The sequence below is a fragment of the Petaurus breviceps genome, unplaced genomic scaffold (assembly GCF_028583685.1).
Source record: "Petaurus breviceps papuanus isolate PSGF00001 unplaced genomic scaffold, PetGlider_PUasm1.0 224, whole genome shotgun sequence".
In the NCBI taxonomy this organism is placed as follows: domain Eukaryota; kingdom Metazoa; phylum Chordata; class Mammalia; order Diprotodontia; family Petauridae; genus Petaurus; species Petaurus breviceps.
The window spans coordinates 8,520,435-8,546,076 of record NW_027185887.1 but is presented as its reverse complement, the minus strand read 5'-3'; the positions used below and the strand labels follow the sequence as shown (position 1 = coordinate 8,546,076).

At 34.4% G+C, this 25,642-nt stretch overlaps 1 protein-coding gene across 3 annotated transcripts in view; it reads right to left on the bottom strand.

Annotated features, from left to right (window-relative positions):
* CTDP1 (CTD phosphatase subunit 1) overlaps positions 1 to 25,642 on the bottom strand; it is a 188,535-nt gene that overhangs the window by 33,693 nt on the left and 129,200 nt on the right. For 2 of the 3 annotated variants that reach the window (XM_069095009.1, XM_069095011.1), the window contains one exon: positions 22,873 to 23,045. In XM_069095009.1, coding sequence (XP_068951110.1) covers positions 22,873 to 23,045 — 173 coding nt within the window. Of the gene's footprint in view, positions 1 to 22,872; positions 23,046 to 25,642 lie in introns of those variants that run through there. The other variant, XM_069095010.1, reaches the window with a different exon arrangement.

Genomic DNA, 25,642 nt, shown 5'->3' with positions numbered 1-25,642 from the left:
CCACTAAAATTCCCAGGGTAGGCACAGAGATCACAGAAGGTCTCATGGAGTAACATTTAATTTAGTCTTTATAGAAAAGTTATAGGTTCAGCTGTCAAAGAGAGGTAAGGTTGCAGGGACCTTCTTTTAGAGACAGTTAATGAATAAAATCCTTTGGCTTTTCCTTTTAAGAGTCTTTATTCTAATTTAATAAAAATATAGTGATGTTTCTTCTAATCAAGAATCAAAGTATGACTAAATAATATTTTGAATGTTTTTAAATATATACGGTTAAATTCTAGTAACGAACAATTATCTCAAAAATTAGAAACAGATGGCCCTATGGCCCAGTTCATAAATGTCTATAATTGGAACCGACATCACATTCTCTTTGTTTAATACATAATATTTACATTTTGTTTTTACAACCAACTGCATAACTCCAGAGAGAAATACTAATTGGAATTCAATTTTAGAAAATGTTCAACTCTGAGAAAGCTTCATATTCCAGTCTTTTGAACACACTGTTGCTGCAGTATTTTCTATTATGATGCTGATATTTATTAAAATTTCTTAAGGGCAAGATGCATTTGAATTCATGTTCTAAGGCAATTAAAGTTTTAAACTACTAACACTTAAAACTGTCCTAAGACTTTTGGGACACACTGTGTAAAGCACGTAAGTAAATGTTTTCTTATGCCACTAATAAACAAATGAGAATTTTCTTAAGTAAATCTATTCAAAAGGTATAACCTTTTGTGAGCTAATAATCTTAACATACACATATTTTTCCAACATAAGAAATTAAGAAGAAATTCTATAAATATTTGTTGACTTTTAAAACAATTTAAGAGGATCTACTTCATTCCATAACAGGTCTTTTTAATTTCTAAAACAAAGAATTCAGGACGTTTCATATTTAATCTAGTTTATTTAGCTACATAGGTTCTGAGTATAAACAATAACAACAAAAAGATGAATTATTTTTAAATTCAATCATACAGCTGAGAAAATTAAAGTTTCTAATAGACCAGGCTTTAATAAACCAAGCTCCCTTTATTTCCTTCTAATTTCATAGTTTTGGGTCTATGGCAAAAATACACAGCCAGTTAATTCTTTTTATTCTCTTAAAATACAATCCCTAAACACTAATCATATAAGAAAAATGTCTGAATAAAATGGGAAAATATATACACTTCTCTGTTAACATACTTTTAATGCCAGTGAAAGCTTTATGAGCTAGTGTGTATTCTTTTCTGGTCACATTTTTTTTTTTTAAAGCAATTGGGGTTAAGTAACTTGCTCAAGGTTACACGGCCAGTTATTTCTGGGTGTGGTGCTAAGTATCAGAGCCTGGATTTGATCCCAGGTCATCCTGACTCTGGGGCCAGTGCTCTTACTCACTGAGCCACCTGGTCGCCCCTAAACAATTGGGGTTAAGTAACTTGCTCAAGGTTAAGCGGCTAGGTGTTTTTGGGTGGGTGCTAAGTGTCTGAGCCTGGATTCGATCCCAGGTCATCCTGACTCTGGGGCCAGTGCTCTTACTCGCTGTGCTATACCTGGCCACCTCTGGTCACATTTTTTTTAAACTTCTTGCAAGGCTGCTTTATTTTATTTGGCAGTTTTAGAATATGTTTATGGTCAGACTATAATTAAATGAAGTTAGTAACACTCTAAACCTACTGATAAAGGAACTGTTTATTTTTTTTTTTTTGAAGTGGCAGGAAAAGAACTGTAACTAGGGATTCTTTGGGTCCAGGACACAAATATCTGGGAATGAGGAAACATTTCCTCTTCCACCTCCCAAAGTTACCACCTCTGCTCCCTTGCCAGGCCCTGGAGTTCTGTTACTCTAAAGGGCCTTCCTTCTTTCCCTGCCACTCTCCTTTGAATTTCCCTAGGAGTTAGAGGGTATTGGCTCTATCACTGGGGAATGGGATTTCCCTCTCTGCGTGGATGCACTCAAGGAGGATGGGGCTTGGGGATTAGTTTAATGTTTCCTAGTTGCAACTCTGAGAAAAAGGTATTCTATACCAAGTTATAAACTGAAATTAAAATAATCTGCTTACATTACTACGATATACAAATATATGGAATGAGTCCAAAATTAAATTTCCATTTTGGTTTACTAATATCTAAATCATGAGTTCTTATAACCACTAAGTCCATTAACTTGCTTATAAAAATTTTTTCCCCAGATAACTGCAGTTCAACTGTAATTGTTTTCCTTTTTAATCCTTTTTAACTGAAGCATTTAGAAAAATTCTTCTAAAATGTCTATTGACTTTAACAGACAGTCAAAGGAGGAGTCCATGACACACACACACAAAAGATTAAAAACACCTGTTTTAAATGAATACTAGATTCACTTAGGGGAGCTAGGTGGTAAAGGATAGAATGCTGGACCTAGAGTCAGGAAGACCTGAATTCAAATCTGGCCTCAGAAACTAAAATTTGACTCTGTGCACTTAACCCTGTTTGCCTCAGTTTCCCCATCCATCAAATTGGGTGGAGAAGGAAATAGCAAACCACTCCAGTATCTTTGCCAAGAAAACCCCAAACAGGGTCACAAAGAATCAGAAGACTGAAACAACTGAACAACAGCTTAAGTGGAATTTAAAAATTGCTGTAAAATTTGATGTCCTTGAAAATTTGAAATAACTGTTTGAATAAAACTACTGTTTGAGCTAATGCATTTTGCACTATGCCTATTTAATTGTTTGATTAGAAGACTAAACATCATCTTGATAACATAGTGACATTTTTACTGTCAAATTATTACTCAATTTAGTTTCTTTATGCTTGCTTCATTCTCTACACAAAGTATCCAAAATCAATTTTTCTTGTCAAACACCACATAGGAAAATTTCAAGCTATTTAGATTTAGGTCAGATTTTACATTATTTTAAATCCCACTAAACATATTTCAACATGAAATGCAAAATTAGGCTTTAAATCTCATTAAGTGTATGCTCTAAAGCATGAAACATAATAAATACTGTATCGCCAATTTCTCTAAGATGTTAGGTTACTGCAAAACTCTAATGACAAAATAATCATTAGTTATTAATTAGATCTAAATTAATTCTTATCAGGCAAGTTTTGGTGGCTCTTTCATGGATATGAAAATAATCAATAAATGAGTACACTTGTTCATAAAGCCTGGTTATTACAATTCAAGAAATCATGAAAGCACACTGCTCAGACATATTAGAACAAGAGGACAAAATAAAAACAGAAAGAATCCATCTGAAAGAAACCTCAAAATGAAAATTTCCAGAACAATTTGACCAAAATATAGTTTTCAGGTAAAAAAAAAAAGCAACCAGAAAGAAAGAATGTAAGTACCGAGGAACCAGTCAAGATTACAAAAGAGAGGGGTGGCTAGGTGGCCCAGTGAATAGAGCAGAATCAGAAGGACCTCAGAGTTCAAATCCACCCACAGACACTTAACACTTACTAGACATGTGACCATGGGGGGCAAGCTTCTCCCCCCCTACCGCCCTGCACCCCCCCCTCCAAAAATAAAAAAAAAAAAAAAAAAAAAAAAAAATTACATGAGTTAGCAGCTAACACTATAAACGCATAGAGAATGTGGAATAAAATCTTCCCAACAAATGTAGGCCTACAATCATAAATAACTTCCTAAGGGGAAAAAAATAGAACTTCAATAAAATAGAAGACTTCTGTGCATTCTTAACTGAAAGACTAGAGGTGAACAGAAAATTTAAAATATAAACACAAAATCCAAAAGAAATATAAAAAGATAAATAAAAGTGAATAATCAGAAGGGAGTAAAGAGTAAGGGATAGGGAGCAAAGAAAGGAAAAAGGTAAAAGAAAATAGAATCAAGGGAAATGCATAGTTAATGATCATAACTGAATGTGAATGGGATGAAATTATCCATAAAGTGGAGGAAGGTAGAACGAATTAGAAAGTTCGTGGTTTTTCAGTCATATCAAAATCAATGACCTCATTTCTCGGCAAAGATACTAGAGTGGTTTTGCCATTTTTTTCTCCAGTTCATTTTTACAGATGACGAAACTAAGGCGAATAGAGTAAAATGACTTGCTCAGAGTCATATAGCCAGTATGCATCTGAGGCCAGATTCCCAAACTTGGGAAGATGAGTCTTCCTGACTCTAGACCTGGTGCTCTATCCACTGAGCCACCAAGTTGCCCTGGAATAAAAAGTAGATTCCAACAATACATTGTTTAAAAACAAATATACCTGAAACATAAAGGCTTACAAAATCAATATAAGAGGTTGGAGCAAAAATTTATTCTTCAGCTGGACTTTTTAGTTCAGCAGCAGAAATCATGACTTCAAATGATGCAACTGCAAAAGTAGACTTAATTAAAAGAGATCAACATGAAAATTACATTTTGCTGAAAGTTACCATCAACAATGAATTTCAGTACTTGACATTCATGCACCAAATGGCTTAGCATCTAAAATACTTAAAGGAAAAGCTAAATAAATTACAAGGAGGAATAGTAAATCTACAATAGTGAGGGGGGCCTCAATACACCCCTTTTAGAACTAGATATTCTAACCAAAAAACAAAGAAACACATAAAGGAACTAAACAGAATTTTAGAAAAGTTAGAGATGATAGAATTCTAGAGAATATAGAAGAGGAATGGAAGGGAACATACACAAAAAAGTGGTCTTTAGAGCATAATATTTTCACAAAGGTAGAAAAAAATGGTAGAAAGGAGGCAATATGTGCTGTGGTAGTTTGAAAGGATGGCATGCTTAAAAAAACAAGGTTTGTTTTAAAATAATTGGACAGGAGAGATGAACATGTTTAAAGGTGGCAGGGAAAGCATTTAAAAATGGGGAGAGATTGAAGATGTTGGGAGACAGGGGGACAAGTAGAATGACTGATGAGGGAAATGTCTATAAGGGACATGAGAGTTCAAGGTACAAGTTGGGGTTAAGAAAAGGATTAGAAAAGAGATAGCAGCAAAAAAAAAAAAACCCAAAAAAAAAAACCCACACACAAGGAGGAGGAAAGTGATGACATAGAAAGATCCCGAGTTGAGGAATAGGGAAGACAAGGAAGCTCACAATAAATGACCTCATTTTTTTTTTCAGTCAAGGTAAAAGCAAAGTTATCTACCGAGAGAAGTTTAGAGCAGAGGTGTCAAACATGCAGACCACTGTCCACATGGGGCCCACAACACTCCTGAGTGTAGCTAAAACAAGACTAATGTGTTAATGTATTCATAAAAATAGAAATGTATAACATGTGTGGTTTTTCTAGGTCAATATGTAACCTACAGAATTTCTTATATAGTTTAGTGGCCCTCCTTCTTCTATTTGAATTTGACATCACTAGTTTAATGTTATCACAGTTCTGAAAATGGAGGATCAGCCCTGAATTAGTATCAGGATAAAGTAATCCCAAGCAGTAGAATAGTCAGAAGGGATCATAGGGAGGGGAAAAAGAGATGAGTGAAACCTAAGTAACAGTAACTGAGAGATTCTAGAGTTCTGGTGGTCACCCACCCAGAGTAATTGACAATATATAAGGCACAAAATATGTGTCAGTTCTGCTTGCATTGCCTTTTATCCTCTTCACTATCAAAGTTAAATTTCTCCTTAGTTTTGAAACTCCTTCAACAGTCTGTTCCATTTAACTTCAACTTTCATTTCCATTGTTAATTTCTTTACTCCAAAAATAAATCAAATTACAATCTATTTTATCTACTTCTCATGATCCCTGTTCTAAGACTTCCTCTTATTTCCCAAAGCATTTTCCTCAAAATAAATCCATCAAAAGATTAAAATTTCCACCTTCTTTAAAAAATATGACTTAAATTTTACCTGGTTCTAAGAACTCCTCTCTATTTAAAAAAGAACAGACCAAAATGAATTATAAATAAATTCTGGTTATTTCCTTGATATCTTAACATAAAGATAGCATCTTTTTCTAGAATCTACTGTGAAGAATGTGGAGCCATATACTATATTTCTACTCAAGTATAAACTGCAGGAGATAATTGCTTTTCTTGGGAAATTCTAGATAATCTTACTGCTGATGCTGATAAGATTAAACATATGAAGGAACAATTAGTTTTTATCAAAATTTATATGATCATAAGATTTAGAGCTGGAAGACATATAAGCTCTTCAATTTACCATGGAAACATGGCATAGTGGATAGAGTGCTGGGCCTGGAGTCAGGGAGACTTGAGTTCAAATCCAGTCTCAAAACACTTACTTGTGATCCTGGGGAAGTCACTTAAACCTGTTTGCTTCAGTTACCTCATTTGTAAAATAACCTGGAGAAAAAAAATGGCAAACCACTCCAGTGTCTTTGCCAAGAAAACCCCAAATTAGGTCCTAAAAAGTCAGATATAACTGAACAACAATATCCCTTCCAATGCATGATCCTATGATCTTATGATTTTTCTGAGCCAGTTTAGAGTGAATGTCATTCCCTAACAGTACATATGGGAAAATTGATATATGATTATTCACAACGAAAGATTTCTTCTATTTTAAGAAAATCCACTTATTTCTAGTGTTTTCAATTTGAACAATTTAAGTACTAAAGCAATCATTATAACAGAAACTTTTCTGCAGTATTTTTTATCATCAGTCTTAATATTTTATTATTTAGACAAGACTGATCTTTTAAAAACAGAACTGGCCCAGGTAAAGGGTGGGGAAGGAAGAGAAGGGAAGGCAATAAGCATTTGTTTTATGTTTAGTATGTCTCAGACACTGTACTAAGTGCTTTAGAGATATTAACTCATTTGAACCTCACAACTAACCCCTGGGGTAGGTGCTACTGATATATCCTTATTTTATAGATGAGGAAAACTGAGGCAGACAGAAGTGTTAAGTGCCTTGCTCAGGGTCATACAACTAATAAATGCCTGGGGCTGGATTTTAAGTAGGGCTTACTGACTCCTGGCCCAGTCCTCTAGCGACTGCCCTACTTAGCTACCTTATAAATAGATTGTTTTGTATGTAAACTCTACTATCCCCCCAAAAAGCAATTCTTATGAGTGGGGCTCTTCCTGTTATCACATAATGAATCAATGAGGGCTTCATGGGATTCAGCTGCAAATGAACAAGGAGTAACAGATATTTTAAGAATAAGCTCCTGTTTGTCTTTGAAAGCTATAAGGAAGAATTCGTGGCAAAAAAAAATAAAGACTTCTTTATAGAACTAGATGTACTTAGACACAAGGAAAAAATAAAGAAGTTTAGATAAATACTCCACAAAATTTCATGAATATATAACTTTAGTATATGCATTCATATACATTTTCAGGTTTGTTTTTTTTTTAAAGAGAACCTACCACCGTTCCTGTGTCTTCCCAACTGTTCATGGTTCAGATGTCTCACAATGGGAGCTGCCACTTTACAGCTGGAAATTCAATGAGGATGATTTCTGAACCTGATTGTTGTTTCATATACTAAAAATGAAAATGTGTGGAAACTAACAGTCTTTCTCAAAGTTTTTTTTTAATAACAGTATAGATATTTTGATTCATCAGCTAATATATACAAAATTTCCAAAACTAAGTTAGAATCTATTTCATCAAAAATATATTACATATATATATAACATAAAATATATAATAAGTGGTTTTAATTGAATGACATATCCTGTTTTCATTATTATTCTTTCTTCTTCCTTTTTTTAAGTTAAATTCAGATCTTAGTTCTGATAAGCTAATGGTCTAATTATACACAAACAATGGACTCATTGATAACTCCCACATCAATAGCAAGTCTTTTCCTGTCTATTAAAATGTGATCAATTTCATTCTCAGCGGTGTTTTTCCAATGACGTGCTGATTGCATCTAACCTCAAGACACTGGCTACAGGACCTGATGGAAGAGATTTATAATCACCCAAAGAGTTGGTTTGTCCATTTACTCAAGAAAGACCGAATGGATGGAGAATATTTCAAACTGCATTTGGATGCAGACAAAAATCCCCTTAGATTTTGTCCAAGCTCTATTGGAGATAATACCTGGGACAGACTGAAGAAATGGGAAATTAGTGGGGTCCAGAGTTGAAAAGGAGAGTGGGTTGGACAGTATTAAGGAAGTAGAAAAACTCTTTTACCTAACCTTCCCACGAAAGCAAAAGTCCATATCCTCAATGCTAATATTCTATCAGTTTTGTTTTATGGCAGCAAAATATGATATAAAACTGCCTCCAAAGACCTCAAGATGAGTTGCACCCACCAGAGGGCAGAGGAAAGGCATGGTAGATTACAGAAACATGTAATATATAACCAATAAGGAACTCAAAAGAAGAGAAGTAAAGGACACTATCAAGGAACTTTATGGCAGAAAGAGAAGATGGCAATGTCGCAAGAGCAAGGGATTACAAATAGATAGCCAAAAGTGTTCCACTGGTACCTCTGTGATGTTAAGAGAAAGAAAGAAGGCCTCCAAAAATCTTGGGTATAAAAGAACTGAATAAGATGGGCCGTCATGGGCAGGATATAATTTGTATTGCCAGAAAGAACTCCAAAATTAATGAGATCATAGGTCTATTTGAATACTTGGAGTTCTAATGGGAATAACAAAGCAGTTCCCTCTAACTTATGGTACTAGTTTAAAAAGAAATTGCTATCTCAAGTGTATAATGGGAACTGGGAATATAGGATTCTTTCCCTGTTGTTTAAAAACACTTGTTTAGTTGAGAGATATTAGATTGATAGTTTTGGAGTCAGGGAGATCTACGTTTGAATCTTGTCTAAAACACTATTAGATCTGTCACTCTAAACAAATCATTTAGGATCCTTAACTTTTATAAGCCTTTCCCTGATCTAAAACGGGAATGTTAGTATCTGTAATATTTATTTTACCAATTAAAGTCAAATGAAATAATGAATATAAATCATTTTGCAGACTTCAGATGCTGTTAAGTTATTAATAAAAATCCAAATAAGTTTAATTACCTCAAACTTTAAATAATTTTTTTTACAAAATAAGAAATGTCAGATTGAGAAGACTGAATTAATTCTTTGTTATTATTTTTATTATTCCTATTTACAAGTAATTGATTTTGTCCTGTAACTGCTTAAGTTTTATGACTCTTTGTCTTTGAACTTAGTTCAGAGATTCAGATAGCCTGTAATGAATAGGTTAAGTTCTAAGCATTGATCTATTCTTGCCTCAAAGAATTTAACTGACTTTGGGGGATGTGTGTGAAAATAAGGGAGTTGAATCTAATATCTAGATTTTCAGGAGGGAAAAAAGATTGTTGCTAGTCCCCAAAGTTCAAATGCCAAACATACACTTGACTAAAGACTACTTTATGGAGAACTCACACAAGTCACGCGCTCACAATACAATACTCTCAAGGTCTTTTTGAAGGACTTTGGAATTGTGTGACATGGAAGGCACTAGCCCAACATGGTGTGCCAGCATTAAAGAAGGTGCTGAACTCTAGGAGCAAAGCAGAACTGAAGTAGCTCAAGAAAAACACGAGATACACAAATTTAGAGAATGTTCAAATGAACAATATATTTGTGCCCAATCTGTGGTAGAACATTCCGAGCTCATACTGGTCCATCAGCCACAGTCAGACACACTATAACTTGACTTTACCATAGTGATATCATTTTGGTCCCCTTCAAGAACAAAGGACAATAACCAACCAATCATGTTGTCTCCTATACTTCAGCTTTGTAATCAATCATGTTGTCCCCAAACCCATGATGTCATCTACCCTGTTCTATTCTTTGTTTTTCATTCTGCAAAACTTATAAAAGAGAAATTGTCCTCTGGCTTGAGGTCTTTGGTATAAAACAGAGGCAAACCACTGACCCATTTTACAAAAATTTAGTTACTGATTATGGCCATGTTAAACATTTGAATCTTGATCACATTTTAATAACCTTCCCAACATGATAGAATATAAAGAATCAACAGAGACATTATGCTTGGTATTCATGTCTTTTATAGCAAGAGAGGCATATGACTGTTACTTTTTTTTTTTTGCTTTTTAAAAATCAAAGGTACATGGGGCGGCCAGGTGGCACAGTGAGTAAGAGCGCTGGCCCCAGAGTCAGGAGACCCAGGATTGGTTCCAGTCTCAGATACTTAGCACCCACACAAAATAACTGGCTGTGTAACCTTGAGCAAGTTACTTAATCCCAATTGCTTTAAAAAAAATCAAAAGTACACAAAAATATTTACAACAGCTCTTTTTGTGGTGCTTAAGAATTGGAAATCAAAGGGATGTCCATCAATTGGGGAATGGCTAAACAAGCTATGGTATATGATTGTGATGGAGTATTATTGTGCTATGAGAAATGACAAACAGGATGATTTTAGAAAATCCTGGAAAGACTTACACGAACTGATGCAGAGTGAAGTGAGCAGAATAAGGAGAATATTGTACACAGTAATAGTAATACTGTACAATGAAGAACTGTGAATGACTCAGCTTTTCTCAGCAATACAATGATCTAAGAAAATTCCAAAGGACTAATGATGAAGCAAAGTATCCATGTCCAGAGAAAGAAGTGATATTGTTTGAATACTGACTGAAACATGCTATTTTTCAGTTTCTTTCTTTCATTCTTTTTCTTTTATTTGAATCTTCTTGTACAAAATGACTAATATGGACTAAAATGACTAATACCTGACTGCACATGTATAACCTGTATCTGATTGCTTACCATCTCATGGAGGGGGAGGGGAGAAAGAAAGGAGGGAGAGTTAGAATTTGAAACTCAGAACTTTAAAAAAATGTTTAAAATTGTTTTAACATGTAATTGGGGGGAAATTATATATATATATATATACACACACATATACATACATCTATGTATATATATGCATATACATAAATCAAAGTTAGTTAATATATGAATTAAAAAATGTTCTCAATAAGTTCATTCAAGATAGTATGATGAGAGGAAGAAATATCCCCAGCATTTTGAGGCTAATGTACCAGAAATCATAATTTCCCACAAAATGTTCCTTGGTTTGACTAATAAAAACAGATGTCTTATAGGTCAGCAACAAAGGGAAAAGTCTGGAATGATATTAAATTGGTTACAAACTTAAAATGTTATAAACTATTATGTTTTCTCAAGAAATAAATATTTGGAGGCCACAAGATTTATTCTTGGAAAAGTAGATATGGAAAAACTATTAAACTAAGATAACATCAATCAACAAAGCAATTAACTATAAAATGCTGTTATAATTTTAATTAAAGCATTACTAAAATTTTTAAATAAATGGCATTTACATATAAATTCTCTTTACCTATATAGGTAACATTTCTAAAAATGTGAAATGCTGCCAAATAAAATATTAAAACATTTTTCTCCTTGTTTACACTGAGCTTTTATGCTATTCTCATACAGAGTAAGATTACTATGGCAACAACGCATAATTAAGGTGAAATTAACTTGTCTCACAATGGCTTAACATTCCCTTTACTGCTTTTGGGTGAGCTATCCTACACTTGGTAATTTCTGTCTCCCAAGGACCAAAAGATAAATTGTCTTTCAAGGACCAAAAGTAATGTCCTTATTTTTTTGTACTACATGATGGGTCAGTAGTACTTCAGTGACATAATATTCAGTGTGCCTTCCTAAAACTCTTTATGATTTTACCAGTGTGAAAAACTGAATTCAATGTTAGTAAGATCTGTGCTCTTTAAAAATTTAAAAAAAAAAAGACTTCACAGAAAGTGGCATGTCAAAACATTTGCTCCACTTGAATTTTTAAAAGAGGTATAGAGTAGAACAGAATCTTACAACACTGAGTTATCAGGTAAGTTTTGAACACATCATACATTGTTAATGTCTTCATCTAAAATTTTCCTTAAATATCACTATATGATCCATTTATCCAATTTATATTATTAAATTCAGCAAACAATTAGTTTTATCACGATTCCTATTACTGACAGATTCATCAAAACTTCAGATATCTAGATAATATTTCCAGTAGTTGACTGCTATTATTTGTTTCTATGAAATTACCAAGTGAGGCAATTACCAAGTGATTGCCCCTACCCTACAATTTTGACACTTTGAAATGTAATTAATTTTCTTTTCACACAGTTTCCCTTTGTTAAACTCTCTGATTAGTAGCAATAGTTGGAGATATTCTTCAGGTTTGGTCAGGGCATTTGAAAAAGACTTTAGATGGTAGCTCCTCAAGGTCAGAGACTATTTTTTTTTGCCTTTCTTGTACCCCTGGCATCTAGCACAGTGCATGGCATGTGGTAGGAGATTAATAAATGCTAATAACTGACTGAAATACATTTTGGAAGAGGTTTTTAAAAATTAATTTTTATTCTAAAATACACCACCAAATAAAATGAGTACTTTATTCATACACAAAATAGAAAAGAAAGAGAATTGATTGTACATGAAAATGTGAATCTCTATTATACATAGCTTGCTTTTCCTCTTAAGTATATAATATATTCAACATCTGTCTTTTAAAATTGTCTCTTTTTGGGGAGGCTAAGTGGCGCAGTGAATAGAGCACTGGCCCTGGAGTCAGGAGGACCTGAGTTCAAATCTGACCTCACACACTTAACACAAAAAACTAGCCGCGTGACCTTGGGTAAGTCACTTAGCTGCAATTGCCCTAAAAAAAAGGCAATAAAATTGTCTCTATTTTGCTGTTCTCGTCTTCCTTTTATTCTCTTCTATGCATTAAAAAATGCTTCAAACACCCTCTTTTCTTTCTTTTCTTCTAGCAAATTTAATCCTTCTCTCTCCCTCTCATTCAACTGAATTTGTTTTAAAGGAAAAAGAAAACTTCCTTTCTACCCCCACCCTTGCAACTAATATGCATAGTCAAGTGAAATAAATTCTCACATTGGCCATATTTAAAAATACATTCCTCATTCTGCACCTTAAGCCCATCTTCCCTCTTGAGTACACAGCATCCTTCAGCACTGGTCCTCTAGAATTAGAGTTGGTCATTGCATTGATTATAATTCTTAAATTTGGGTCTGGGTAAGGGGAAGAGAAGGGCACTAGGAAGCAGAAGTTGTTTACATCCAGATTAGAGAATCAGTGTGCTGAAGTACACTCCTGTTCTAAGTCCCCTCTTATTCTAGGTATGGAGAGGTTGAAAAGAATAAGATGAAGGGAAATAAATAAAATTAAAATGTTTTTGCCCAAACAAATCCAATGAAGTTAGAAAGGAAGGTGAATAAAAAAAATCTTTGCAGCAAGTTTCTCTGATAAAGGTCTTATTTCTGAGATACATAAAGAACTGAATCAAATTTATAAGACTAAGAAACATTCCCCAATTGATAAATGGTCTCCAGGGAGGAAATCAAAGCTGCGTGTAGTCATATGAAAAAATGCCCCAAATCACTACTAGAGAAATGCAAACTGAAGCAAATCTGAGGTTCCACCTTACATCAAGCAGATTGATTAAGTAGATAAAAATGATGATGTTGGAGAAAACAGCTCTGATGTCCTCTCAATGAGTCTGTGAACTGGGAAAGCCATTTTGTAAAACAACTTGGAACTATGCCACAAATTATTAATTAGTATATATTCTTGAACCTAGAAATACTACTAAATAGTACCCACTAATAATTAGGCAAACAATTAGGCCAAAACCCAAGGATATCAAAAAAGGAAAAAGTCCTAGATGCTCAAAAATATACATAGCAGCTCCTTTTGTGGTGCACAGAACTAGAAACTAAGGGGGTGCCCATCAACTGGAGGAATGGCTGAACAAATTACAGTATATGAATGAAAAGGAATACTATTATACTGTATGACATGAGGAAAAAGATGCTTTCAATGAAACTTGGGAAGGACATTACAGTTTATGGCAAGAGTGAACTGAGCAGAACTAAGAGAACAATTCATAATACCAACATTATAAAACTTAACAATTTTGAAAAACTCCAAAACTCTAATCAACACAATAATCAATCACAATTCAGGGACCTACAAGGAATATTGCTACCTACCTCCTGACATAGAAATATGGGCTAACATGCAATATGATATGTATCCTTTATTTGTTCTGCTTGACTATGTTTATTTTTTACAAAAGAGTTGGTTTCTTTCCACAGTAGTGTGGGAGAAATGAGAGAGAAAAAACAAAAGCCTGATAATTGAAAAATAGAAAATTTAATTTAAAATACACAGAAATGAAGTAAATTCTGAAAGAAACAATCGTGAAAGTTTTAAAAATAGCATATTAAATTTATTACATACTTTTAAAAGCATATGGAATGCTCTATTTTGTAAATGGAAATGTTTACTTTTGGGGGTGTTTGTGAAGTTCAGAACAAAAAAATAATTAAATTAAAAATCCTATTAGAGAAGCTGAGGTGAAGGACATTAAATATAGCCTAATTAAGATCACAAATGCTGTGCTTTGTACAATAGGAGCAAAATAGTTACCAAATAGATGAATCCTACTTTATTGTTAAAAGATATAAATGAATACATGGTAATATTGAAGTCTAATTTACTCTGGCAGAGACATGCTTATTACTGTCCAGTAAGGATGCTACTAGTTATGGTTTCCTGTAAAGTCTTGCTATTAGGCCTCACATTTTCTGTTTATACCACAGGTAGGTGATATGAGGGAAAAATAAAGAAGACCTGAATTTTAAATGTGGCCTACATTTGCAAGCTCTGTGATCCTGGGCAAGTCACTTAATTTCTGTCCAACTCAACTCTAAAATGGGGATAATGATAGCATCTATCTCACATGGTTATTTTCACAAAGTTGCTGTGAGGATCAAATGAGATAATATTTGTAAAGCACTTAGTGAAGGATCAGGCATATAGTAGGCACTTTAATAAATGCTTGTTTCCTTCCTCTGTGGAAATGGCATATCTCAAATCTTTTTTTTTTTAATTAGTGGTCATGTTCAAAAATGTATGTTTCATTATGCATTTTGATTTCATCATCTGTCAGGAAATGAGTAGCACTGGCTCATCACTGGTTTTCTGCAAACATGGTTGGTCAGAGTTCTTAAGGCTTTCAAAATTGTCTTTATAGTGTTTTTTATTACATAAATTATTCAAGTCACTTGAGTGTTCTTTCAGAAGTTTGGGATGAGGAAGAATGAGAGAAAATTGACTACTAGGCCAGAGCTAGGTAATAGAGCCTTTTTGTCATTATTGAAATTTCATAGTGTCCAAGTTATAATTTTCTAGTTCTTTGAGAATAAAATCTTTGGGGGACATGTTTATTTGAACAACTACTTTTGTGAGTTGTTTCTATCTGTCTCTTCTCTGACCTATAGAATTATTAAAAATAAAAAGCTGACATTTCCATAGCTCTGTGGAGTTTACAAGTACTTTCTACACAACATCATCTCACAGGAGTCTCATTGTCATTGTCTGCTCTAGGCATTATAGGTGTCATTATCCCTTTTTTTCAGATGATGAACTGGAGACTCAGATGACGAATTTGAAGCAAACTGACTTGGCCATACAGTTTGGTCACAAAGCTAATAAATGTCAGGGATGGGATTCAAACACAATTCTTGCTGATTCTATGTTCAGTACAGTATTCTAAAGATTCTGTCATGTTGTCTCTCAATAATAAATGCCTGAAAAATCATATTGTTATCCAATTCTTCTAGAATGTTTTATCCTACTTTCTCAACTACTCTTACAACAGCATCTTGAAAAGGGGGTCTATACTACACCTAGAACTACACTAGGCAAAAGAGTAGATATTCAAATGCTGAAATGAATATTTAAGACATGGTCAGCAGAAAACAGAGGAGTTTTTATAATATCATAATATAACAACTTGCAACTAGAATAAAGTGAACAAATGCTTCTAAAATACCAAAATAATTTTTGTCTAAGCCATTTTCTGTCAAGGGCATCGCATAGTATCCCACATAGTATCTTGCATGTAGTAGGCAATTAAATATTTTTTGATTTGGCTAAGGAAATTACGCATAAGCAAAGAACCACATGTCCTTCAATCTATCATTCAGAAAATCATTTTTGAATTTGAGTGAAATTAATAATTCTACAGAACAGCTTGCCAATGTGAAATCAGCAGGATGTGCAGGCAACTAGAATACTTATGTTCAAAACTAAAGCTGAATTTCAGTATGGATTGTGCCACAGCTCTTAAAAAAAAAAAAAGAAAAATCACTCTACATATGAAGAATTTGTTTTGATTCTGAATGAAAGCATTGTCAGTAACTTGAAACAATATGGTGATCCTTAAACTCCTATATACTTGCCTGCTTCCTATAAGAAGTAGGCAACTTTTGAGCCCAAGTACAATAGTATTTACCTAGCTAACTCCTTTATATTTCCTTTTATTTGCTACTTATTAGGTAGGGCAGTTAGGTGATAACACTGGATAGAGTGATGGGCTTGGAGTCCAAAAGACTTATCTTTGTGAGTTCAAATGTGGCCTCGGACACTTACTAGCTGTGACCTTGTACAAAATCATTTAACTGTCTTTGCCTCAGTTTCCTCATCTGGAAAATGAGCTAGAGAAGGAAAGAGGCAAACCAATCTAGTATCTTTGCCAAGAAAATCCGAAATGGGGTCACAAAGAACTGGACACAACTGAAAATGACTCAACAACAAGAAGTAAATCAAAGTTGCCTTAAAAGAGAATGTTCTATTATGGCAAATAACAAAAACTCCAAATTCCATGCTAATATGAAGCCGTCATACTCTGTTTAAAAGAGTATAGAAGTGAAACTATGCATTTTTGAAAAATTTCCATTTAAATAGCTAAGACCTAAGTTCAAATCCAGTTTCAGACAACTATTGAGTGACTCTGGGCAAACATTTAACCCAGGGGCCTCAGTTTCCCCATCTGTAAAGTTGAGATAATCATAGCACCTACCTCATAGAGATACTGTAATAATCAAATAAGATAATGTTTGTAACATGCTATTTAAACTTAAAAACACACATATACAAATCATGGTATTCAGCTATTTAAAACTGGGCTATCTAGAAAGATTCCTTCCATGAAACCAGATGGTTAAGTTTTTAGAAGCAAAAGGGACAAGATGTTTATCTCAAATGTAGAATGGATGTGACTTTCTATTCAAAAAAATCTACAAGATATGCTTCGTCAGCTTTAATTAAAAAAAAAATCTTCTGTACAACCATAAACAACATAATTTTGAAAAATGGACTGGGAAAAGAATTTTCTGACAAAGATGGTAGAAAACACTACCTCTAAAATACTAAGAAAACCTTAAAACTGTACAAAGGGAGTTCCTAGTGCATAATGGATAATTAGTTGAAAGTTTTAACAGGTAAATTTTAGAAGGAATTCATTCATTAATAAAGAGTTACAAATTAATACAATTCTTGAGATACTACCTCAAACCCAGAAAATTGACAAAAATAATAAAAAAAACTACCTAACTAAAACTAAATACTTGTGGGATCATACCAAAAAAAAAAAAAAGTATCCATACTCATTGCTAGTAGAATGATGTAATGGAAATGCAAATTTAAAGATCTTCCCTGCCCCTAGGCTAAAGTGCACCTGAAGACTGTGGTGGGAGGCTTGTTTTTCAGTAGATACTTCTTGATTGGCCAGTGAGTCAATAAGGTTGTTACATTCTCTGAGCCAGGAGAAGGCTATATAAGCCCTGATGTGTAGCTTTGTTTTGGGACTCACTTTGAGAAGTGTTCTGTGATTTGATCTGAATTCTGGGAAGCCGTTGTTGAGAGTCCCCCGGCTTTGAAAAACCCAGATGTGGAAACCCAGATGTTGACTGGGTATGGATGTAATGGTTGGTCAGTTTGGAAAGCTGTCTACTTGATCTGTTAATGTCTTGATAATTCCGTCTGTATATTTTGAAGTTTGGGGTGCTGACCTTTTTCCCCTGAACAAGGTAAACGATATATGTCTGACTGATTAAAGTAAGCTTGTTAACCCATTTTGAGTTGCTTTCCTTTAACAAAGCAGATCAAAGAACCTGTATGGGCGGCCACCCTGAGGACGCTTGGGGTGCTTGCTGCTACAAATGATAAACAGAAAAATGTTTGGAGACCAATCTTGGTAATTCATAGTGAGTTACAAAACTAGTCACATCCTTTGAGTAAGTGACATGTCTTTACTCCAATTTAGCTATACATCTTGGGTCCATCATCTGTAATTATATTACTTCCTTGATTCTGAAATCTTAAATTCCTCTTTCTGATAACTTCTTAGCCTTCAATTTCTCCTCTCTATCTCATGACTTAGCTTCTAAAACATCCCCTCTACTTTGGCTTTCCTTTTCTCTCTTGAGTGTTAATAGGAGACTAGCTCAACTATGCACTGTGATGAAACCCTGAAATCATTCTTCTCATACCTTGTACTATGTTATCATTGTACCAACTTTGCTAAACCTGGATTCTTCATTAATTCAACTACTCATAATGCTCTTGAATGAGGATACAGAAAATTCTATAAAAATGGTGATGAATGCAATCTATAAATGTTATATTAGTCATAGCTATATCAAAAGGCCATACAATAAACCAATCAAAAGATCAGGGAAAGAAATATCTCTACATAAATTGAAAAGTTTACATACAAACAAAAAGTTAAAATCAGAAGTTTAGTTAGTTAAAATTAGAAATAGAATTAACTATAAAAAAAATCTTTGCACAATGTTTCTCTGAGATAGCTCAGCTATTCAAGATACATGAGGAAATGATTTGTATATATCAAGAATCATTCCCCAATAGATGAATGGTCAAACGACAGGAACAGTTAGTTCTTAAAGATGTTCAAGCTATTGACAGCCTAATGAAAAAAAATTCTCCAAATCACTAATAATTAGAGAAATGAAAATTATAACAATTCTGAGATTCTGCATTACACCCACTAGATTGGCAAAGAAGACAAAAAAAATTACAATTGTCAGTCAGTTATTAAGTTCTTTATGAAGTGCTTATTGTGTGCCAGATACTGTGCTACACTATGGTAATACAAAGACAGACCAATATAGGGGCTCAGTCCTTGAAGAGCTCACATTCTAAAGGAGGAAACAACATACAAGATATATGTAGAGAAGATGGAAGATAATCTCAGTGGAAAAGAACTAGCTGCAAGGGAGTGGGGATGGAAGAGCCTAAGAGAGGCCTCCTGCAAAAGGTGGGATTTGAGCTTGAGTCTTGAAGGAATCCAGGGAAAAGGACAGGGATGAGAGGGCAGATCACTCCAGGCATGGGAAACGAATAGTGCAGAATGGGGAGATGGAATTTCATGTAAGGAATGGTAAGGAAGATGTCAATTTCTGAAGGGCCCGAGATGCCAAAATGCATTTTTTTGTTTGTTATATAAATGCAATTAATTTTTTTGTTCCTGGGGGTAAAGGGGAGCCACTGGAGTTTATGTAGGAGGTGTGGAATGACTTCAGGAAAATCATTTTGGCAGTTCAGTGCAAGATGGAATGGAGCCGAGGTAGGGACACCACCTAGAAGATTATAGAAAAAGGTGATGAGGGGAGGGGAGGGGGACAAAATATGAAACTCAAGGAATTGAGGAATTGAATCCTGTAAACTAAAGGGAAACAAACAAATTAATTAGAAAGAAAGAAAAAGAAAGAAAGAGAGAAAGAGAGAGAGAGAGAGAGAGAGAGAGAGAGAGAGAGAGAAAGAAAGAAAGAAAGAAAGAAAGAAAGAAAGAAAGAAAGAAAGAAAGAAAGAAAGAAAAAGAAAAAGGTGATGAGGATTTGTAGATTAGGGAATAAAACTAGGTGACAACTCAGTTGGAAAGTGAAGGCAAAGCTAATAAGAAAAGGTAAGTGAAATTACTAGAGCTATTTTTGACCTCCCTGAATTCCTTCTAGATTCAGTTCAAATGATACTTTGTACAGGCCTTTCTTGGTGGCCTGCTCTTTCTTTCCCCATCTACTTCACCCTTTTCCTTTACAGTTACCTCCTTTCTACTCTGTGTGTATCTTGTATGGATCTATTGCTTTATATATTGTTTCCCTTATTACTATGTAAGCTCCTTGAGGACAAAGACCCTGGTTATGTCTTTCTCTGGATTCCCCAGCACATAGCACGGTATCTGGCATATTGTAAGTGCTTAATAAATGCTTGTTGATTGATACAACTAGGTATATTTAGTATATATATAATCCTGAAACTAATATTCATAAAAAATAGCTTGGGAAATAAGGGAAAGGAATTATCAACTTGGAACTTGAGAAAAGTATTCCTTTGAGTCTCATTTTTTTCTTTTTGATTTAGCAATTTCTTCTCTGAAAATAACATGACATAATTTATTCAGTCTGAAGCCTTGATGAAGGGGTAAATGCTAAGACAAGGCTGACTGAGAGTCACTATTAACTATAGGATTAATAAAGTCAGTATTAAGACTCAGATTGAGCAACATGAGAGCTGAAATCTATGTAAATTTAGAAAGAACAAACAAAAATAGTTGTATGCAACTGAAAAATCTTACCTTAGATTTCAACAGAGTTAATGAAATTCTACCCCCTGCAACGCATTATACAGGGTAGCAGGGCACTGATAACAAGCAATGCCATACTGAGGTTTCCACCAGAACCATTAATCAAGGTCTTACTGAAATACTACTCAAAGAATGTGTTTCTTTTAAAGTATTAGTACAATTGCTTCCAGATGAAAAATACCCACCTTACTCAGTGGACTCACCAGGAGAAAAGAAACAATTTGCAATGGCAACAATAACTTAAAAAAAAAAAAAATCCAACAACTTCTCCAAAGGGAAGAAAAGCAGCATGCAAGCATGCAGCCCTAGAAGGGATACATTTCCTCATCTTTCCTTCATGCTCCTGGGAGGGCAGCCCCAAAACTCTATGTTGTGAACTTTACCTCTTAGATCCCAGGGAACCTTACTATGTTCTCCAACAAGTACCTGAATGTCTTGATAAACCTATAAACGAACATTCAATGTAAAAGAATGTTTTGTGTTACTGCTCTCCTCTTAACTGGTTTGCCACTGTTTCTTACAAAGGGAGTTAGGTGGATTAATAAAGTCAGTAAAATGTTTTCTTCCTCATTATTTTAATAGCCCTTCCTATCATCAAATATTACCGTGTAAGCCTAGATAGTGCAGCCAACCGAGCACTGGACCTGGGAGCTAAGACCTGAGTTCAAGTCCAGCTTCAGACACCTATTGTGTGACTCTGGGCAAACATTTAACCTAGCTGCCTCAGTTTCCTCATCTATAAAGCTGAGATAATCATAGCACCTACCTCATAGAGATACTGTAATAATCGAATAAGATGTTTGTAACATGCTATTCAACTTTAAAGCACTATATAAATGGTATTACTATTATTACTTAAGACAAAGCTTAAAATTATCGAATTTTCTCAAAATGCCCTTATTTTAACTTGATAAAAATTATGTTACATGCTCCCTTCGAGTCACGAGCTGCACTAAGGTGAACAGGGACACAATGCTAGTTAGGGACATAACGTGGTACCCAAAAGGAACAAACACTTTCAGATAAGATGAAGACACTAACAATTTAGTATTTAATGATATTAGTTGGACTTTTAGACTGAATTGTTCCATTGTTATAATATAGTACATTTATTCAGAAAACATTTAATCTACGTATGAAGTCACTATTTGCGATCATGGACTTTACGTTGTCAGGAAAACTTCTTGATGAGAGGAGCTCTCAGAAAACAGAGTTAGCTCTCTGAGGAAATAATGAGCTTCCTGTCATGTGAACCTATAAGCTGGGGCTGAATGACTGATCATCTGCCTGGTATGTTGTAAAGTCCCACCTAGGATTTTATAATTTCCTTCAGTAACTTATTGTAGAGCAGTAAAAAGGAGGGGCAGAGGAGAATAGAGTACATATGACTTTGTGGATGATGATAATAATAAAAATAATTATTATAACTAGCACTTAGATAGTGGTTTAAGTTTTGCAAAGTATTTTGCAGATATTATTTCATTTGATCCTCCCAACCACCCTGTGAGGCAAGTGCTAGTATTAGCCTCATTTAACAAACGAAGAAAGTGAGGCTGAGAGGGCATACGTAACTCACCCAGTAACAGCAAATGAGGTAGGATTCAAATTCAGGTCGTCTGACTTCAAGTCCAACAGTGTATCTACAACACCAGCTACTTTCCTTTGCCAAACAAACCATTAAATTTTTTGGACAGTTCTTGTTATAAACTCATTTCTTATACTGAGTTTAATCAAAATATTAAAGTGTAAGCTGATTTGGTACAGAGGACTTAAAAAGAATATTTGTACTTCATGATCTGCATCTTGGTGAATAAAGTACAAATAGCTTCATGGTTGTCCCCTTGCCTAAGCTCCATTGGAGAGAGAGAGAGAGAGATATCAAATAACAACAGAATGATGTTTGATATTATCCTTGGTTCCCACGTAAAACCAATGTCTCAGCTCTGTTATTCATTTGTGTAAGGTGAAACTGTAAACTAACCTTCCACTTAGCTGCAATCCTTAGTTTTCCAACTTCATTTATAGCCAAAAAAGTTGGAAAAGCAGATATATGGAGCTAATAATCACAGTTTTTAGATGACCTGCAAAATTTTCACATTACAGACACAGAAGGAATAACATTAGTTAATCTTTTAGATGAATACCGTTAACTGCAAAACATTCCCTTTTGTACTATCTTATCTCTGTCAATCTGTTATTGTTTGTAAATATAGTATGCACTGAACATGTTATAAGTAAACAAAAACCAAACACTACTTTATACTCCTTTTATGTAAGATTATAACCAGTTTCTATTTTTGAAAGTTGAAATGAGATCATTTTGATAAAACTTAAGTTAGAGATTATACTATTAGGTAAAAATCTGTAAAGAATTAAAAAATTTTTAAAACAAAGCAACACCTCCCCTCCTCCCCCCAGCCCCCATATCTGACATTAAATTCTAGTCATTTCTTTTTGTCTTCACATGTATAATTCTTACCTGGGTATACTGCCTGTCAGGCTTCTTTCACTCGACGATGATGATCCAGGTCTTTGTTCAATTTTTGTTCCAAGATTCTCAGTTTCACCCTTCTGGGGTTTCTCTCCCTCTTCTTCTAGCTTCTTCTTTTCAGTGTCACTGTCATCACTCCCTTCTCCTAAGATGTCATCAACCTATCAATTGATCAAGAGTCAATATGTACATGAACTGAAGCAAAATAAAGTAAACAGAGCCAAGAAAACAACATACACAAGACTACAACATTGTGAATGGAAAGATCAACTATATGACACACACACACACATACATACATACGTACACACAATTTTTCTCAGCTCCTTTATAGAGGTTTAGGGTTGATAAGGATAGAATATTGCATATAAAGTCAAATTTTTTTGATGTGTTAAATTGGTTTTACCGAACTATTTTTTCCTTATTCCTCTTTTAAAAAATTCTTTGTTATGATGAGTGGCTCTCTAGGAGGGGGAGGAACAGTGATCGGAATTTTAGAAGACATAAAAACAAAAATATCAGTACAAATCTATTTTTAAAAAGTTATTGTGTTCTTACAGGCTTTCTTATATAGTTACTAACTCAAATTTTAAAAAGTTCATTTACCCACACAAAGAAAACAGATCAGTAATTCAAAGATTCCTATTTTAAAAACACATAAGATAGACATATAAAAGATATGAATTTTAGACATTTATCAAAATTAACTAGATATTTATTCCCTTGATATAACTGCATGCTAAGACTTAAAGCTTACCAGTAACTCTTAAATTAGTTATGATAATGTGAAGAATAACTATGAAAGATGAGAAGTAAAGTATGGTAGTATAGAGAGCACCAGATTTAGAGTCGGAGGACAAATCGCAGCAACTACTAAATAAGTAAGTGTTGGACTGAATGTCACAATTAGTTTCTTAAAATATGAAAAGTATTAAAGTTCCACTATAGGAGCGACTGATTGATCCTCTCACTAGCCCTTCTTGCCAGTTCTGCTCAGTCCACTCCTGAATGGCTTATAAAGAAAGGTCACAGAGACCATCAGTGTGGATACACTATTAACCTTAGCTATTTGTAGGCCCACTGTTTTGCTAACTATTAATGTGTGACTACTGTGAAATTTTTCTTTTTACTAAAATATGAAGATTAAGCTGAACAGAACCAGTGTCATCCTTGGGCAAAGTATGGTTATCATTTAAGTTCACATAACTTTCTTCCCCACTCTGGTGCTCTACACTTTAAAACATGCCCAGATTCCAATCAATGGTTCTTATAATTTTTTTTTCCTTTTAATGATTCCTTTATGATCCAGCCTCCAAAGTTGAAGCTTGCTCAGTTTGTACTGATTCTCTTCTCTAACTCTACCGTTCCTCTTAAACATGCCTCTCCCATTTCCCTGTCTCTACCTGTTTCTGTACTGAACTTGATGTAGTTTTAAGCCAAATTATGTATATGTGTGCTTAACTCTCTTTTGTTTAATTCAGATAAGACTGAGGTTTGTGAAATAACTATCTATCTTCACTCCTTTCTCCACTCTCACACACTTCAAATGTGAGAAATACTAGGCTCCTTCCACTTCTCAATTTCTTTACTAATGTACTCCATTTCTTTCCTCTCTCAAAATCAACAAGGTGGAACCAAACTACTCCTAAGTTCCATGTTCATCTTTCTTTTAAAATTTATTCTAAACTTAAACAGAAAAAGAGGATTTTCTATGAAACTGTCAATGTCCACTTAATATCTCCTGCTTTTTTAAAAACATGTATAACAAATTCCAAGTGTTTATTTCAAAATTACTCCAGCTGTCCATTCTTCCTTCTGAACTCTCTTAAGCTAACAGTGTTTTTTATGTTTGTTTTCTGTCACCCTTCAAGACAGTGAAATTTTGAAGGGATATGTCTCTTTTCCCTTATGTGAATGTAAGTAATTTATCATCATAAAGCCCCTTCCAATTTCTCAAAGGTATTTTACCTTTCTAGGTTTTTCTGGTTTCTTGCATTAGTACTTTAAAGGTTTTACCCAACTCTGATCTTCTTATGGAGAATGCTTAAAAGTTCTCATTCATTCATTTATTTATCTTGCTGTCCGGGCTAATCTTTTGTGCTTATCAGATTCATTTGAATATTGGTATTAAAGCATTTTAAAACTTCAAAGGGTCAAATCCAAACAAATCAGTGGAGTCTCTTGGCTGAGCCCTCTGAGACAGACTTTAGAGGCAGAAGATCCACATGAGGATTCCAAGTAGGGCTGGTCAGGGATCTTCTGATCGTATTATCAGAGAGATGTTTATGACAGGAAACTCTTAAGTGAGCTTTTCATGCTTCTCTTAATTTCTTGTATTTGAAAGTCAAATTTTCTGCTCAGCTCTGGTGTTTTCATCAAGAATGCTTGAAAGTCTGCTGTTTCATTGAATGTCCATGTTTTCGCCTGTTTTGCTGGGTAGGCGATTCTTGGTTTTAATCCTAGCTCCTTTGTCGCCCAGAATTTCATATTCCAAGCCCTTCAATCCCTCAATGTAGAAAGGTATTAAATTTTCTATTCAACTCTGGTCTTTTCATCAAGAATACTTGAGGGGTGGCTAGGTGTCGCAATGAGTAAGAGCTCCAACCCTGGAGTCGGAGGACCCGAGTTTGGTTCCGGCCTCAGACACTTAACACCCACAAAAACAAACAAACAGACCAAAAAAACCTAGTCGTGTAACCTCGGGCAAGTTACTTAACCCCAACTGCCCTCCAAAAAAGGCAAAAAAAAAAAAAAGAAT